At 41.2% G+C, this 18,980-nt stretch overlaps 1 protein-coding gene across 3 annotated transcripts in view; it reads right to left on the reverse strand.

The window, feature by feature from the left end:
• Positions 1–2,100: 2,100 nt before the first annotated feature.
• PRKCA (protein kinase C alpha) overlaps positions 2,101–18,980 on the reverse strand; it is a 204,225-nt gene continuing 187,345 nt past the window's right edge. For 2 of the 3 annotated variants that reach the window (XM_081849659.1, XM_081849658.1), the window contains 4 exons: positions 18,357–18,464; positions 15,261–15,401; positions 7,698–11,293; positions 2,101–5,789 (listed from right to left, as the gene is read on the reverse strand). In XM_081849659.1, coding sequence (XP_081705785.1) covers positions 11,129–11,293; positions 15,261–15,401; positions 18,357–18,464 — 414 coding nt within the window. In that variant the 3' untranslated portion in view covers positions 2,101–5,789; positions 7,698–11,128. Of the gene's footprint in view, positions 5,790–7,697; positions 11,294–15,260; positions 15,402–15,846; positions 16,263–18,356; positions 18,465–18,980 lie in introns of those variants that run through there. The other variant, XM_081849660.1, reaches the window with a different exon arrangement.

Raw genomic sequence — 18,980 nt, forward strand, 5'->3', positions numbered from 1 at the left:
ACTCTCCAGGCTTCAGCGAAAGCCTGCATTCACTCCATAGGACGCACACACATTTCCCTTTCATTTTTGGAGGGTAAAAAGTGTGTCCTATAGAGCGAAAAATACAGTAAGTCGCTCAAATCATATATATGATGGACACCCTTCCTTGGAAATTAAACCAACATCAAGACTTTAACATTCAAAAACTTTACCTACGGAAACTGATAGATGAATTAAAACATTATATTTACAGCCATGTGCTTCTCCAAGCAAGGGCCCGCAGTCTCTTCTGCTAACTTCCAAACAAATGTATTTTCCTCTAAGCAGTCAGTCTTCTGTATCTGAGTTAGGCCATCCCTTGCAGCTCCTATGAGAGATTTCCACTTTTACCTTCTCCTGCTGCTTTGCTCTTTTTCTTTCAAGCAGAGAAGAAGCACCCCACCAGTCTATTCAACTTAGCAGTGTTCACAGTGGATTCTAAAACAAGTCATCTCAAATCACATAAAATAGAGTCTCTCCTTCGCTAGATACCTCTCTTGTGACAAACGTTAGCCAATCCCATGAGTACTACTAGAGAACTCTCTAGAATTCAGTTACCAACCATGATAGATTGGGCAAGAGATGTGGGACATAACATAATGTTTGAAGATTGGGAAAGGTTGTGGAGGAAAGGGGTCAAGTTCACCGCATGTACAATGTTAAAGGAAAATATTATGAAAATGATGTATAGATGGTACTTAACTCCTGTAAACTTAGCAAGGATTTATCACAACAGTGATAATCTATGCTGGAAATGTAAAGAAAAGGAGGGTACCTTTTACCATATGTGGTGGACCTGTCCTTCTGGTAGAAGATTTATAATGAATTGAAAAAAATGTTGAAATATACATTTGTTAAGAAACCAGAGGCCTTTCTCCTTGGAATAACAGGTTTGGAATTGCCCCAAAAATATGTTAGATTGCTTTTATATGCCACAACTGCAGCTCGAACTTTACTGGCCAAGAATTGGAAAACACAAGAAGTACCAACAGTGGAGGAATGGCAGATGAAGATGATGGACTTTTCGGAGCTAGCCGACCTGACCGGAAGAGTCCGTGACCAGATGGAGGAGGAGCATCAGGAAGAATGGAAGAACTTCAAAGATTATTTACTTAAATATGCTAAGATAAATTAATTAGAAATACTTGCAAAAAAAATAAAATAGATAGGCTAAGGATTTAAATATGTGAAGTGATAGAATACTATGTTTAAAGCAAAGATGAAAGGAAACAAAGATGTTAAGAGGATTAAGTAAACTTTATGAGATTTTGTTTTGGAAAACCATTACAATGATATATATTGAAATTCAGTCAAAGGAATTTGAGGAAGTCACTTAACAATGTTATTAAGATTAGATTAAGTAGAGTTATGATGTGTGTTTGTTAATTTAAAATTTTGGAAAATTAATAAAAAAAATTGGGGGGGGGGGAGAATTCAGTTACCAACCAATAAAATTTAAACATGTGGTAATCCTTAGAAGCATTTACAATTTTGGTGAATTAAATTACCATACTTAACATGCTCACCATAAAAAAGGGTGTGTGGTAATGGCGATAGTGCTTAGTGAAATCCCTCCCAATGCCAGTCACCCAGTGAAGGGGAAAAGGAGACAATGGACATGTTCAGAGACCCTCTTTCTTCCCCCTGCTTGGGCCTTGCCCAGCACCTAATAAATAGCTTCCCCCAGAGGTCCCTCACAGCAAGCCTCTAATGAACGTTGAAGGCTATAAACTTGGAAGCAGCTGTTCCAATGCAACCTAAGGTAGTGGACAACTGGAAAAAAAGGAAAAAACCTAGAATGAAGTATGAAGAAAAGACAGCTAAGGACCCCCCTTTCCAACAACTTATTTTCAGCCCCACTACAGCTGATATGTGCATGGACTAGAACACTCTTGGATGGGGACAATTCAGAATCAAATGCAAAACTTCCTTGAGTTGAGCTTAAAGAAAGGAAGGGCAGTTCACACCACGGACTGTAAGAACTGTACTTCAACTGGAGTACCATCAGGGATAAAAAGCAATACATTCAAACTCTTAACAAGTCAAAAACTTGCAGTGTAAGGAAGACACTCCTCCACAAAATAATTATCAGTATCTTTATTCATATTCACTTGCTTTCAAACTACCATTAATATTTAACAAAAGAAAATGTCATGCAAACAAAGATTAAATATTAATATTAAGGGGTGTGGGGAAGAAATGCAACAATTTGTACATTAATCTTGCCTGCTATTTTTTTTAGATTTCCCCCTGCAAACGAATGGCTTCTCCCATTATCCCTACAGTACCTTATCGCCATTAAATAATTAGAAAAGGTTCCCTTCTGTCCATAATATAAATGTTGAGCCTTATAAGTGGTATCATACATACAAGGTAACTTTTATTGATTCTATCCTTTGTCAAAAGAAAAGATAAGGGTTAACATAGCAAATACCATGATGTTATAAGGTCCCGTGTTGACACATTCCAGGGCTGCAACCTGACCATAGTGTGTGACCTGCATATTTGTAGGCTTTACATTAAGCAAATAAAATAAAATAACAATAAAATCACATTTTATGTTAAGACTGGCTTGCATTCATATAAATAACAAAAAGAAAGGAACAGCTCTTAAGTTATTTCCGTGAAACAGTTTAGGCAGTGATCTTCCAGCTAAGTAATAGAGCAGACCCTCTGAAATAAATAGACTTTCCCACTGATTTATAGGGGTTCACTTTGGGTATTACTTACTTGGAGATCAGCTATAGTATCATACCAAAGAAAAGAACCATTTAAACCCTAGGCCTGAAACCCTGCATAGCACGCAGATAAGCACACACAATCAATGACTCTGATGAAATTAATTATGGGTTGGTTAAAAATCCATCCATCCTGGCCCAGCCATTTCTGCTTGGTACTGATGTACCTGTTAAGGTACTTGCATGGCACAGAGATAGGCTCCTCTCCTTCAAGGGCCAATTCACTTTAATAGGACAGAGAGCTATGGGGCTGCCTGGCAATGAATGGGAAAGCTCAGGGGCAAGATGTGCATTGCACTGAAAATCTAGGGAGCACTCAAGGACATTGGAGAGGTGAATTTTTAACCTTTGCTGGAAAATGGGTGGGGGTGGTGGACTCAAGTGCTTTGCCCAATCTTGCCCAATGCGCTTGTGTGAAAATCCCACACATAGGTTTCAATGGGGTTTGCATAGGAGAAATTCCCAGTGGAATTTGTGAGCTTTGAATGTCCGATGTGGTACAAAAGATGTATCCGATGGAATCAGACTGTGGCCTGCTACATGATCTGAAACCTTTTCTATTTCTTTCTGGCATCCATTTCTTCATGGCACCCACCAATAAAGATCAAATCTCTCTTCTACAAATAGTTGTAGCAGTCAAGGCCAGCAAGCCTCAGTCAAACCGAATTAACAACGGAAATAGATTTTTTTGCTGATGGGATTGGTTGCCTTCATAAGGATAACTTATTTTCTGGTGCTTTGGGGTACACTGAAAATATGGTGTCAAATTTCCTTAACATTTCATTCTACAGTAATCAGTCATGCTTTATTTATACAGGATTTGAATCTCTTCAATAGGAAAACTGTCTACATAGTTTTTTTGTTTTTTTGCAAAAGCAGCACTTGATAGTACTATATAGGACTTTGCCTGGCAAGAGTGAAGTTGTATTCCATACCCCGTAAGACATTGATTAGGATAAGTTCAGTACTCCCCCCCCCCCCCGTACTATTACAGTTGTATAAAAAGTATAAATAGCATTGTTTTTTTCAGCAAACCATGTAAATTGAACAAATGGATTCCTTATTAAAAAGTATAATACTTTTAATATATATATTTCATATTAGAAGTGTACCAGGAACAACAACTAAACAGCTCTCACAGCAGCCTGCGAGGGACGTAAGTAGTATTATTGTCCCCATTTTACAGATGGGGAAACTGAGGCAGAGAGGTTTAGTACCATGCCAAAGGCCACCAAGGGAGTCATCGGTAGAGCTGAGAAAGAAGCCCACTGTTCCTAGATCCCAGACCTGTGGTACAACTATGACAACATTATAGCAATACCCCTCCCCTCCCCAGATTTTCTTATGAACAGGGAGGACTTTGCCGCATGCTTACAGATTCACTATAAGGCTGTATAGATGCCAGCTCTCACTGGCACAGTTATCAGCTGATGATATGAAGTGATATGTAATTATCAGTGCTAAATCATTCCCAATTTACTTTAAATATTTCAGATACATTTTGTTGGCAAAGATGTGAGGTTTAACCATTTTGTTGTCTTGCAAGTAAACATTTTTTTTCCTTTGAACCAAACCTTGCTACAACCAAATTCTTAATATATGACACATTTTTACAGATGCAAACAGATTAAAAAATGAAATAAAAGTGACAACCATTACATTCTAATGGCCTAGACAACAAAGATAACAAATCACATGATTATTATTTTTTTAAAAAAACCTACCAAATTCCTTAATGGGCATAAACATTATAAACTGAACACTATAAATACATTTCCCACACTATGTTGAATTTGGCCACGAGGGAATCACTTGTATTTTGATAACCGTGAACCAATATGCACTGAGGGCCCAATTCAGTTTGTCCTGTGAGCACAGCTTTCAACTTACAGGATGCTGCTAATGTGATGGGAAGGATGCAAAAAAGGTGGGGTTGTGTCCTGAATATACAAAAATAAAAATAAAATAATGCAACTTTCAGCTTCATATTCCTAGAAGATCCCTTTTGTCCTCCATTTGTCTCCTATTGCAAAAATAATTCTAAAAGTCGGGAAAGAACTCTGTTCTGTGGATACTAGACTTGCTAAAATTTTCATATGCAACCTTAACCCCCCCCCCCGGGCCAATAAGAATTGCTTTTAATTCCACAGACGATTAAATAAGCTATGTCTCCGGTGTTCATTAAGTCTGCGTAAAATGAAATGTTGACTTTCAGAGGACCGTGGCTTCTTGAGCATGCATTTATTTCCACTATTAGAAATAGATGTCCAGCTATTATGGATGAACTGTTGTAGTAGCTGGTGTGTGCTTGTGCCATTGTGCCATTTTAATATTCTGTATCAGATGCACAAGTGTCTACAGCTGGTCCTGGTTAAGAATACCTGTTCTCGGAGATTCTAGGGGAAACCAGCTTGCTTTGTGCTAAAAAAAAACAGTCGCCAAATACTTCGCTGTTAAACCCTTGCGGCACCCTCTTAACGCCTGCCATTTTGCTATACAAAAAAAAAAGGGGGGGAGTCTCTGTGTTTCTGTAACTGGTGATTTTCCCAGTTATGTAAAAGGTAACTAATGGCTTAAAAGCATTGAGCATATACCGCATTAGACCAATGCTGGGATTTCAAAAGAGCAAGAACAGAGACTACTGTCTGCTATTGAACAGGCAAATTCCAGAGCAATTGAAACAGCTTATGAAAGTGCTGGTATGTTTGTCTGCTGGGAAAGGAAGGAAAAGCAAATTATTGTACTTTGTAGTGCAATGCTCCACCTGCGTTTTAAGCAGCTGTATGCACACTGAACAGCTGAGACACAGGGCCCGGAAACAAAACCTAGTCAGGGCCGGTTACTGCTCAGTATCACACTTTTCCATATATGTGCTATAAATACAAGTTCCTGTCATTACCATCTATTTGCCATTATTTCACTAGCTTTCGTTGGGTGATAATTTTAGAAGCATTCCTTTGCTCTGTCCAACTCCACATTATCTAGCACTCAGAGCCAAAGGAACATAGGGTAGCGTCATATACCGTATTTTTCCTTCTATAACACGCAGATTTTTTCTCCTGAAAAGGAAGGGGAAATGTCTGTGCGTGTTATAGAGCGAATGTGTGGTCCCTGGAGCCGAAAAACCAGGCAAAAATCAAATTGCGGCGCTTCACGGAAAAGGGAAAACTGAAAAGAGGAAGCGGCTGCTTTCCTGCATTCTGCCTCAGGGTCTTACTGCCCACCCACCTCTGTTTCCTTGCTGTGTTTGCTGAAACGGAACAAAGAGCAGGGAAAGCCCCTCCCCTCCAGGCAAGCTCCGGTGCTGCTGGGGGAGAGGGAGAGAGAGGGGGGAAGGGAGAGAGAGAGGGGGGGAAGGGGAGGGAGAGAGAGGGGGGGGAAGGGGAGGGAGAGAGAGGGGGGGGGGAAGGGGAGGGAGAGAGAGGGGGAGGGAGGGAGGGAGGGAGGGAGGGAGAGAGAGAGAGAGAGAGAGAGAGAGAGAGAGAGAGAGAGAGAGATGGCTGGCTTGGGTGGGGGGAAACTTTTGCCTTTCTTTCCTCCCTCCTGTTAAATCCCTCTCCTGCATTCTTAGCCAGCTGCTTCTCTGCACACCCCTCTCATGTCCCTTCTTTGTTTTTCCTTCGCTCCCCACTTAAAATGTGGTTACAAAGCATAGATCCACATGGATCATCAGGATCTTTGCATTGGGTCACCCCAAATTCACCATCAGATCACATAGCATGTCCATGGCTACAGCCTGCCCCCCCAAAATCACGCACCCACTGTTGCCTGGGGCTGCAATGGTGCAAAAACGTGGTTAAAAAGCATGGATCCACATGGATCCTCAGGATCTTTGCATTGGGTCACCCCAAATTCACCATCAGATCACATAGCATGTCCATGGCTACAGCCTGCACCAAAAAATCACGCACCCACTGTTGCCTGGGGCTGCAATGGTGCAAAAACGTGGTTACAAAGCATGGATCCACAGGGATTCTCAGGATCTTTGCATTGGGTCACCCCAAATTCACCATCAGATCACATAGCATGTCCATGGCTACAGCCTGCCCCCCCAAAATCACGCACCCACTGTTGCCTGGGGCTGCAATGGTGCAAAAACGTGGTTACAAAGCATGGATCCACAGGGATTCTCAGGATCTTTGCATTGGGTCACCCCAAATTCACCATCAAATCACATAGCATGTCCATGGCTATAGCCTGCACCAAAAAAATCACGCACCCACTGTTGCCTGGGGCTGCAATGGTGCAAAAACGTGGTTACAAAGCATGGATCCACAGGGATTCTCAGGATCTTTGCATTGGGTCACCCCAAATTCACCATCAGAGCACATAGCATGTCCATGGCTACAGCCTGCACCAAAAAAATCACACACCCACTGTTGCCTGGGGCTGCAATGGTGCAAAAACGTGGTTACAAAGCATGGATCCACAGGGATTCTCAGGACCTTTGCATTGGGTCACCCCAAATTCACCATCAGAGCACATAGCATGTCCATGGCTACAGCCTGCCCCCCAAAAATCACACACCCACTGTTGCCTGGGGCTGCAATGGTACAAAAAACGTGGTTACAAAGCATGGATCCACAGGGATTCTCAGGATCTTTGCATTGGGTCACCCCAAATTCACCATCAGATCACATAGCATGTCCATGGCTACAGCCTGCACCAAAAAAATCACGCACCCACTGTTGCCTGGGGCTGCAATGGTGCAAAAACGTGGTTACAAAGCATGGATCCACAGGAATTCTCAGGATTTTTGCATTGGGTCACCCCAAATTCACCATCAGATCACATGTCTGTGGCCACAGCATGAAGCCCAAAAATGATACATCCACTGTTTCATTCAGAATGTTTTTTCCCTTGTTTTCCTCCTCTAAAAACGATGTGCGTGTTATGGTCAGGTGCGTGTTATAGAGCGAAAAATACGGTACCTGGTTAGACTATTGGTCTATTTACCCCAGTGCTATCACCTATGAATGGCAGCAGTTCTTCATAGTCTAAGGGCAGGAAGAGGCCTTTCACAACACCCCTCCCTTATCTTTTTAAATGGGAGATGTCAGGAATTGAACTGGTATTTTGCACAAGAAAAACATGGGCTCTACCGTGGAGCTAGGCCTCCTTTCCCAATGGGGGCAAAGCAGTCTTGCATCTTGCTTTTTAGACTGTAAGCTCCTCAGGGCAGATACAAGTCTTCTTGTTTGTTGCTCTATAAATTGCACTACCACCTCCACGTTATTGCAATCCATGCACACTCAACGTATATATTGCAATCCCCTGTTTGTAGTCCATGGCTGCAGAAAGTGGGGATTTCATGGGAAAAGAACATGTCCTAAAATAACGTTCCCTTCTCAGCATGCTGATGGGCAGATTTTGAGCCTCAATATAGTCCCAAAAGTGTCATCACCAAATATATTGTGTTCCCTTGCCCCAGTTGCAAAAACATATCAAGTAAGTGGAACGCTAGCATTTGTTTCTTTATCAAATGAAAGTTTAATTTTGCTAGCTAGGCTGTGCCAATTATAGATAAACCACTAAGCGTTAAGTCTGGGAATTAAAAATTATCTACCCAATTATGATAAAATATGCTTAATTTTCTCTCAAACTGTGACAACTGTTTAGAAAAAGAGGCAAATGTGAAGGAGATATGGTGCCAGAATTCAGCTCAGAACACCTTTATTGTAAAGTAAAGGTACTGATAGCTTTGATACTTTTATGCGTAAAGATAGTCCACCCACACTGACCACATTTTTCATTGTTATACTGTTTTTATAGTATAAAGTTCACATGCCTCTTATTCACAGTATCGGTTATTTGCTGCAGATTCAAGTGGCATGCTTATGTGATGTTCCACATGCACACACGTGACCCTGGGGCCATTAGTGTGCTTCGTGAGTTGGCGTAGGTGCCTCTACACCAGTGAGCACACATGAAGGTAAAACACTCTGTGTTAAGGTACCTTCAGAGAATAGTGGGGCCGTTCAGCAAGTGCTTTCAGGAAGAGGAGAGATGAAATATTTTGGCACTGTTCGGAGCTATAGTGTACTATGCAACAGTTTCATAAAAGCGGAGACCTCTCTTTCCTTCACAGTAATCTTGTGGAACTCATCCCATTTCTAGGAAGCACATTCGTGCGGCCAAAACAGCAGGTGCATTGCCCTCCATGAAGGAAAAGGCATGACGAGATACTGGCACTGGAGTGCATATTCAGCATCTAGGTTTGCAAATATTAAAAGGGGGAATGTTAACAAATGGAGAGGAGTGTACCATACCGCATGCCGAAAGTGCAAATCAAATACAAACTGATTTTTAAAATCAACATATTCTAATAATAAAAAAATAAGGTTGGGGGAGCTTATGCAATTTAAAACATGGGGGCTAGAACTCTAGAGGAAGCATCTATCAGTTATAGCAATGGCCTATTATTATTTTCCTGTTTTGAAAATCTAATTGATATGTAATAGCCACTCAACTTCAACCATGTCTCAAAGAGGATATGAACATGTTCTGAGCATGCAGTCAGTTCTTTTCAATTTTTTCTGTTCCAGTCCTCTTTTCCCATACACATGAAAGCTGCTCTTAAAACTGCCAGCGATCAAAATGTCTTTTAGGGATTTGGTGCAAAGGGAAACCTTGGGTGAGGTGGGTAGAGAAATTATCTACATGCACCAACAGAATTTTTCTTCAGCAGCCTGGGGGCTCAGAGGGCAGTGGTTAAAAGTTTTTTGATGGCGGTCAGAGCCTTGCAGAAAAGCTGCAGGTGGCTGTTATAATTTAGCATTAGGCCTATGTAAGAACAAGGCATAGATTTCCCTAAACTATCCACGTTATGCAAAACTTAAAAAAAAAAAAAACCACCTCCAAAACTAGTAATAATAAAACATTAAGCTAAATCTAAATAAAGAGTCATTCAGAACAATAACCTTCACAAAGATAGCACAGCTGTGTCTTATAAAAAATGTATATATCTTCTTCATTCTTGATAACAATCATCCGTAATATAGATTCACTTAATGCTTATTATTAAACATGCAAAATTCATTGCATGATGCATATGCAAAAATGTATTCAACGTCTTCAGTCAGGACAACTGCAGCCAAAGACAACATCTTCAGCTGCTTTTCAATTCTCATTTTGTTTTTCTGTGGCTCCAGGGCTCTTAAACCATGTGAAATACTGAGGGAAGGGATTCATCTAATGAGCCCCATCTGCAAAAGTCCTGTGCAAGGACTTCTCCTTGTGCCTAGAGATCCCCCCAGAACAGCCCATGGGGAGAAGAGAGGGTGATCGTTCTGTCTGGCAAGCTGAAATGCTTTTACGGATGGAACTTTAATCCTAACACAATGTTGAATTCCACCCTAAGCTTTTAATTTTTAAAAACCTTACTTTTATTGGGAAAAGCAGGGACTGACTCTGAATTCTACATTTCTGTTAATTCGCTGTAGAAACACCTCCCTATCATGCAGTTTGCTAAATAAATAAGTATAAACTGGGGACTTGGGGCTTTGCAGGTTTGTCTCAGAGCCGAGCTAAGAAACAATTTTTAGATCACAGTATTAGAACTTGGCTTAATGATAAACGTTGAGTAGTGGCGAAAATTAAGCAGTACAAATGGCACCCTGGATCACAGTGTAATCTCATGGAGATTAAAGTTAATACACATTATCAGCATGATGCAGTTTTACCTTTGAGATAGTTCATCATAGTTTCAGTTAATAGTAATCTTACGTATCTTATCCTTTCCATTTCATATTTTCATATGTTTGCCGCTACTTTGATCAACTGATTTTACAAAGATCTCATGGATCTGATTTGTTCATTTGTTTGCTGTAATAGGTATACATGCTCAATTTTTAACATTGAAGCATTTCCCCCCACTCTGCTCTTGTTTTCTCTCTGTTTCAATTAGTTTACATTTCCGGGCCTATTACCCAGCCATTCATCCTGTCATGTGACACTAAGCAGACCAAAGAAAGACCTGGTCCCACAGGGTTCTACATGCAATAATTCAGATTTGCTTATTATGATTATTCCCCCCCCCAAGTCTACATGATACTCTTAATTAACCCCCTGAAAGGAAAGAATCCCAGAGGTGCAGGGTACAATGGGAAACAACAGAAGTTATTAAAAAAAAAAATGACAAAGGCTAGCTTCGTAAGAGTAACCTAAAAGCAGCAGTGATTCCTAGATGAATACAATGGGTACTATGTGGTGATCTCCTGAGACCACACGATCTTTGCTGTAAACCTTGGCATCTTCCCCCGCTTCTTACCCCTACAATTTTCAGACCCAAATGGAATCAACAAGGCAAAGGTCTAAAAACTCCAGGGCTAAGGACAATTTTCCACTGTGTGGCTTCTTCGCGTCTATCGTTTTCATACTGAGCTCTGCAACAGGGGATGTACAAACTGGGGGTTGACATAGGAGAACCCTTCGAAATCTGCTTGGTCTATGTTAGAAATGACCAGCTGATCAGGCGGTGTTAACACTGGCTGTCCTCTGGTAAAGAACTTGTCGAAGTTTTCGGCGCCCTTGCCGCACTGTAAGGTGGGAAGAAGAAAAAAATCAGTCAGAAAAAGAGAATCTTGCTGTAAGTTCTGAAGTAATTTAAAACATTGCACCAGGTATGGAGAAGCTGTGGCCCTCCAGATGTTGCTAGACTCCAAGTCCCGCCATGCCTAGGGCCACACTGGCTGGGGCTGGTGAGAGTTGAAGTTCAGCAACATCTGAAGGGCCAAAGGTTCCCCACAAAGGCACTACAGTGTTCTGAAAGTGTGCTAATTGCACTGGACCTCGCGAATTTGTACCATTTCTTTTCGACACAGGCGATGAATGAAGCGCAGTACACATATTGTTTCGTTCCATACAAACAGTTCCAACTATCTTAGGGCATGCATTCAAGTGAAGTAAGTAATAATAAAGCTATTCAACAGTATTAATTAAGTGATGCTTAGTCTGTTTTTGACTGTTAGTTTGTTAATGTTGTTAATACTGCCTTGTGGGTTATGAGTGCCGTAGTGCTTTGTAATTGGTGTGAACAAAAAGAAGCGTAGAAATATAATACATGAAATGAAACAAAGCAAGGATTCCAGTTGTTGTGGTGGCACTTTGCATGAGCAGCACTTTAGTGCTCATTCCAGTTGAATAATCTGTAATAATTCGGATCTTACATGAGCATTTGTTCATGAGAATCTAGGAGTGGTCAGGGCAGCTTATGAATTTTTTGTTTTTTGTACTGATTCCCCCTGAAAGCTAGTTTACAACCCAGTCTATTGTTGTTATAACTGAAAAGGAGAGCTGCACGAGTTTTAATGTTAAGTATTCTTTTCTTTCTTTCTTGAAGGATGTATGTACTCAGACTCTAGACAGCTGTAAAATAAAGATGAAAAACCAAGGGAAATGGGGGGGGTGGGTTCCAAATGCCACAAGCAGCTTTTGAAAGGGACGTGGCAGGCAATTTTGTCGCTGGCATATTCCATCAGACAACAGCCATAGGAAAACACTTCCAACAGTTGCACTAAAAAAAAAGATTGAGTTGCTGGATCAGGAGTAGCCAACAGGGTGCTCTTCAGATGTTTTGGACTACAACTCCTATCAGCCCCAGCTAGCATGGCTACTTGTCAAGAAGGATCGGAGCTGTAGTCCACAACATTAGAAGAGAACTGAATGGGCAAACTCAACTATGGTATTCTCGTTATTTAATATTGAATTAAATGTATTGTACTTCGGAAACATTTGATTTGGAATTTTCCTCTTAAAAATCATGAAATGCTATTGCAATTACCACAAATGTCCAATATATGTACTTCACACGAGCTCCTAACTGACTGCTCTCGAGTGAAAGGCAGAAGTTTTAATACATGCTACAATTTAATTAGGAACGCGGGTGGCGCTGTGGGTTAAACCACAGAGCCTAGGACTTGCCGATCAGAAGGTCAGCGGTTCGAATCCCCATGACGGGGTGAGCTCCCATTGCTCGGTCCCAGCTCCTGCCAACCTAGCAGTTCAAAAGCATGTCAAAGTGCAAGTAGATAAATAGGTACCGCTCCGGCGGGAAGGTAAATGGCGTTGCTGTGTGCTGCTCTGGTTCGCCAGAAGCGGCTTAGTCATGCTGGCCACATGACCCGGACGGCTCCCTCGGCCAATAACGCGAGATGAGCGCTGCAACCCGAGTCGGTCACAACTGGACCTAATGGTCAGGGGGTCCCTTTACCTTTACAATTTAATTAAGGACTAATATATTAGCTACCCAGATTCTTCCTTATTTCAGATTATCTAAGCTACATATAAAATAGTCCTACAACAGAATATCATGTATGATCATTTCTGCAATGAACTAACTAAGAAGGCTTGAGGAACATGCCTCAAATATATGGTACAGACGGCCAGAAAAAAATCTCACACATACAGACATAGATATCTGATGGTCATGGAGTGTTAAAAAAAATTATCACAATCATAACTCTTGAGCCAGAGAAACATAGTCTGGAATTGTGCACATGTAACTCCTTGGTCAGATAATTGACAATAGCATTTATCAAGGACTCAGGTAGAGGAATAAATTCATCTCCTCACACCACCTCATAACCAACTGTTGACTGGTGTACTATGACTCTAGTCCTGTGAGCCAGAAGTATACATAGAAATATACATGGAATCATAGAATTGGAAGTGACTCTGAGAATAATCTAGTCCAACCCCCTTGCAATGCAGAAATATGCAGCTGTCCCACACAGGGATCAAACCTGCAACCTTGGTCTTATCAAAACCCTGCTCTAACCAACTAAGCTATCCTCTTTCTTGCTTGACCTTCTGAACTGGAGAGCATGAGGTGACTCCTCCTCCAGTAAGGGCCTTTTGCTCACGTGATCCTGCCTAACCAGTGAGTGGGAAGATTTGGGGAGGAAATGTGTAGATAATATCTACAAGGCTCATAATTCAGTTAGCAGTATGTGTGCAGGAGCCTGCTTCTGTAGATGTATGCCTAACAGGACTGGGAGCAATAATTAGCCAAGGAACTCCCATTTCATCTGCAGCAGCTAAACTGTAGAATAGCACGAGTAATAATGTCCCGCTAGCTGCTCAGCCCCCTCCCATGTATTTAACCTCGGTTTTTGCTGCAGCATCCTGAAGCTCAAATGCTTACACTGCTATTAGAGAGGCACAAGTTCTATATTACATTCTTTAAAATCTCAACATTATGTGGCCATGGCTATGACTCATAATTGCCCTACAGTGGGATTTGTCATTAGTCTGTCACTATTCTGCCAACATGCACCACCTTAATGTCTGGTTTGCTATAAATGGGAAAGTGTTTCAAATGATACACTCTTACCCTTTTGCTGTGGGTTTTTTTTTTTGTTTTTAAACCAAGCAACGCTGTGACAATCACAAAGGCCTTTAGCTTGGTGGGTCTTTTGGTGGCATTCCAGCCCACAAACCAAAAATAGACGTTTTAGAGAATACTCTTTCCAGGTCCCCAGTTTATTCTGTACTAAGCAGCATGTGACTGCAATTAATTGTTCCATCAAATGTAATTTTCATAAACTATGAAGCATTTCAAAGCCTTCAGCTGCCCACACCAAAGCTGAAAAACAGCTTTCCATTATCTAAGTATGCATAGCAAGCATTACCAAACACATTAAAAAGTATTACTGTTATTTCAACTGACATTGAGAGCCAAAGTTTTGGGTGGTGGTTGGTTTTTGGTTTTTTTTGTGAAAAAGGAAATGAAATACAAAATTCAAGAAATATTAATGAAACTCTGATGAATTCCCATGAGGTGAAAAACCAGCACTACCCTACTTTGTGATATGCTGCTGCTTATTATGATTATTAATATCAAACTTCCAGGCACACATGGAATTAAAAAAACCACAGGTATTCCAGATTGGGATTCTTACTCAGAGAAGTGAAGAAGCGATAAGCCGGAAGGGCAAAAGTATAAGAGCATGGGAAAGGAAAAAAGAGAAAAATGCAGACTGTATAAGACTGTCACTCCACTGAAACTGACATGCTTCACACACTTTACAGTGACTGGATCCAATTGTATCTATCAACTTCAGCTGCTACTTTAGTTTTAAGTGCTAAAAACAGGTGGCTGATATAAAAACATATTACAGGGTACCTGCCTACTCCATTGAATGATGTGAGTATATTCTCACTCCATGCTCAAAAGTGTAAGGGCTAATGTGCTTGATGTTTAATCTTAGAATGATGTAGTGCCATTTCTGGCTTCTGTTTTATTGAATGCTGCAAAGGCTACTTGAGTTATTCTATTGTTCTCTTTGCTGTTTCAAACCTGAGCATATTTCAGCATACTTGTTATGATCATTGAGATAATTTGGATTGAAAATGTGTATTTAAGGAAGCTCAGTGTTGTTGTTTTTTGTAGTCTGTGTACTTAAATTATGAAAAACAAAACAAGTTTTAAATATTTCTTTTTAAAAAAACAACAACTCCAGAAACAGTTCATGGGGAAAGGAAGTGTGTGTTTGTGTCACTTACCACTTTAGGTTTGAAGGGAGGCTGGATCTCTCGGTTTTCCAGTCTCTCCCAGTCAATTCTCCTGAAGAAGGCATGCTCTCGGATGTCTCTCTCCCCCTCAGGCCCACAGCCAAGACGCTTTCCAGGATGTTTAGTCATTAGCTGGAAATCAAGCACAAAACCGATGAAGAGAGGTTTCCAGAATGGGAGCAACAAAGTAGAGCTGTGCCTGGGAATAGGATATTTGAAAACAACAAAGCTCTCAACAAAGTAGAGCTGTGCCTGGGAATAGGATATTTGAAAATGTCCTTTAATTGTTGCAAACCTGGTCGTGTTTTTATCTCTGGAAACAGCCTTTACTTTGTTGTCCTTTTTTTTTATTAAAAAAAAGCCAATTAAACTTGATAAATTCCATTATGCTGAAACTGTAAGAAATGCAATTTACCCTTTATCTTTTGGGCACACTCTAGCCATCCCATTGGCCTGGCTCACACATCATGCTAAGTCAAATACTGGTTCGTTGGGAGCAGATTGTGGCCTCTTTGCTCCTCCTTGGACATTTTGCTGCTGCACCAAACCAAGCTAGGTCACGCTGTGGCTTAAATCTTCATTATACCTTGTTGTTAGAGCCATGGTTCAACAACATGCTAAGCCAAACCATTGGCTTGGCAGGAAAATGACCAGGGTGACACAAAGCAGCCACAATCTCTTTCCTGGGAGTCCACAAGCTCGCATTAAGCCAGAGTTTGGCATAGCATGACATGCAAACCAGGCCACTAAGCGATTTAACCCAATGGCAACTAGTATGCCTCTTTTTCGTTTGTATATTTACTACTTATCTGATCAATACCATCTGCGTGGAGGAAGCATGATCTTGGAAAAGGAGAAAGCCTTTATATTTGTAACTTGAATGGCTCTCTTAAAAAGGAAGGCAAATGGATAGTTGCAGGGAGTATGGTTTCAATGAATTCTGTGGTCTGTCTACCGGCTTCAACACCTCAGCGATTTCTTTAATGTTCATCTCTAGTTATGTGTTCAACATGAATAAATGCGGAGTTAGAATAAGCAGAAATCAAAACAATTCAAACTTTGAAACAGACAGCAAAAAAAACCCCACATGGAGAAGTCACTTTCAAGGCTGCACCGTTTTTAACAGGATAGCAACTTATATACAGTATAGGAATGTGTGAATTAGGTCTAATTTTGTGTGGTTTTTAAATGTTTCCTTTGTATTCTTTGCTTATCTGTATGCCACCCTGGGTACTTAAGAGAGGAAGAGGGCAGGGTAGATTAATGTCTCCATTCACTTCTGCAGCATCTCCTTATTAAGACCCCTAAAGTCAATAAAGCAGACCTGTTTTTCTGTAACACTTATAGTGTCTTATAAGTGTCTTATAAGTGTCTTATAGGGGAATCCTAAGCCCACTGGGACACAGGTGGTGCTGTGGTGTAAACCACTGAGCCTAGGGCTTGCCAATCGGAAGGTCGGCGGTTCGAATCCCCATGACGGGGTGTGCCCCCGTTGTTTGATCCCAAGTCGTGCCAACCTTCTGGTTTCGCCAGAAGCAGCTTAGTCATGCTGGCCACATGACCCGGAAAAACTGTCTGCGGACAAACGCTGGCTCCCTTGGGCAGTAAAGTGAGATGAGCGCCGCAACCCCAGTCATTCGCGACTGGACCTAACAGTCAGGGGTACCTTTACCTTTAAGCCCACTTACCAAAGCTACATAGGACTTCTTAATATGCATGCTTAGGACTGCACTGTTAATTGCAGAGTTTCTGAATCTTTGGACAGAAGCCAAATGCAGATTATCACTTTGTCACAATTACAAAATGGAAAGAAGGACTGTGCAGGTTGAGCACCAGAGATCTAAGTAAATGTCAGGCTTGTTTCTGGATATAAAATAACCAGAGCACATCTAAAGCATTTGTTTGAGGAGCAGCTGGCTCCAGAAATGGTTTCTTATCATAAGTACTGTATATGTTCCCCCTACTCTACAGTGAAATAAACTCCTCTGTTAGGAACAGGTGCATAACTGCTCTCCTGCTGATGGATCAGGTTGAATTGCTAGGAAGAAGAAGGAAAATCCATCTGTGTTTCAGAAAAGATTTCTGCATCGGGGAGTAAATAAGCTGTTTCTCCCCCCCTTAATTTATGGACAGTATGCCCTCCTAAAAGCATGAGTTGAAGCAGATATTGCTGTGGGAGGTGTCTGCTCAATTTGCAAGACACGATGCATATGCCACCTAGCGGTGCAGGTGAGCAATAAATGAAGCTCCTTTGTTAGATTTCTTACGCACCCTTTACCATAAGGTCCTAGGGCAGTGACCTTTTGTGGCTGCACAACTGGAAATTAATTTCAAGGGTGGACAGAAGATAAACTTAAATACAAAGAAAGACATCATCATCCTGAAAACAGAGAGAAATACAACAAGCAACTCCCTCCTCCTAAAGCAACCTTCCCAAACCTGGTGCCCCACAAAGGACTTCCACATGTGTAGGTCAGAACATTTAGAGGGCAGGGTGCCCTAAAGTATAGCAGCCATTTGTACTCTGAAGGCACGAAACAAAACAAAAACAAAACTAATCAAAGAACAGGAAGAATGCAGACCCGAGGAGGACAAAATCAAATTTTAGAATCCTCCCTAGGATATTGAGCATCTCCTTTACATTCAAGCACCATAAGGATAGAAAAATTACTTTATATTGCCACCAGCTTCTATCTTTAGAACCAGTGCAAGATCTGGGAGCTCCCTCTTCAGTTTCTAATGCCTATGAAAGTGAATTTGTGCCTCCTAGGTTCTATGAAACTGTGTGGCTATGAAAGGGACCTCCAGGAATAACCAGGTTGTAGTTGAAACCGATGAGACGGGAAACATTAAAGCAGAAACTTATGGGGAAGGCAGAAGTTCCAAGATATGCATCAGTATGAACAGGCAAAACCACCTGAACCATGGAGTAGCTCCAAGTATAAAACCGTTACACGTGGCTGATGATGCATCTCAAACCACTATATTTAAATAAATCATAGAAAACAGTAAAATCAATAATCTCAACAGTAAAATACAGTAATTAACCTGAACAGCAAAACAGATAATTGCAGCAAACTTTCTTACCCCCTTGCAAATGGACACAGCTTCTTTGGACATTGCTTTGGGGTACGAAACATTATGTTCCATTATTGATTGAAAGAGCTCATCTTCATCTTCGCCATCAAATGGAGGCTGTTAAAATGTGGGGCAATTGTTAAATTAAATGTTAAATGGGTAATTCAGAGTTAATGTCAACACAGAATATTTACTCAAACGCAGATTAATCTATTGAGCATAGGTCAGCCTCCCCCAACTTGTTGCTCTCCATATGTTTTGGACTCCAATTGCCATCTTCCCCAGCCAGCACTGCCAATGGTCAGGGATGATGGGAGATGGAGTCTAAAACATCTGGGAGGCACCAGATTGAGGAAGGCAGTTTTAATTACCTTCAGATGAATATCTATGCTGTTAGGTGCCTTGATCATTTTATGGAAAGGTGAGATACATTTAATAACAAAAATGTGGCCAAGGTCAACCCTGAAGTATGAGATAATGCGTAATTCTGTGCACACTACTGTGTGGCAGCTATACATTGCTAAGGCTTTGCTTCTACTCCACCAAATGAAGGAGCAGCCAGCGCTGTTATCCTAGAGAGGCAAACAGGGCAGCAGACCAGCCTCAGTGCCATAGTTCAGCACATATGCCTTC

The sequence above is a fragment of the Podarcis erhardii genome (genome assembly GCF_964252035.2).
Source record: "Podarcis erhardii genome assembly, chromosome: 2".
Lineage (NCBI taxonomy): Eukaryota > Metazoa > Chordata > Lepidosauria > Squamata > Lacertidae > Podarcis > Podarcis erhardii.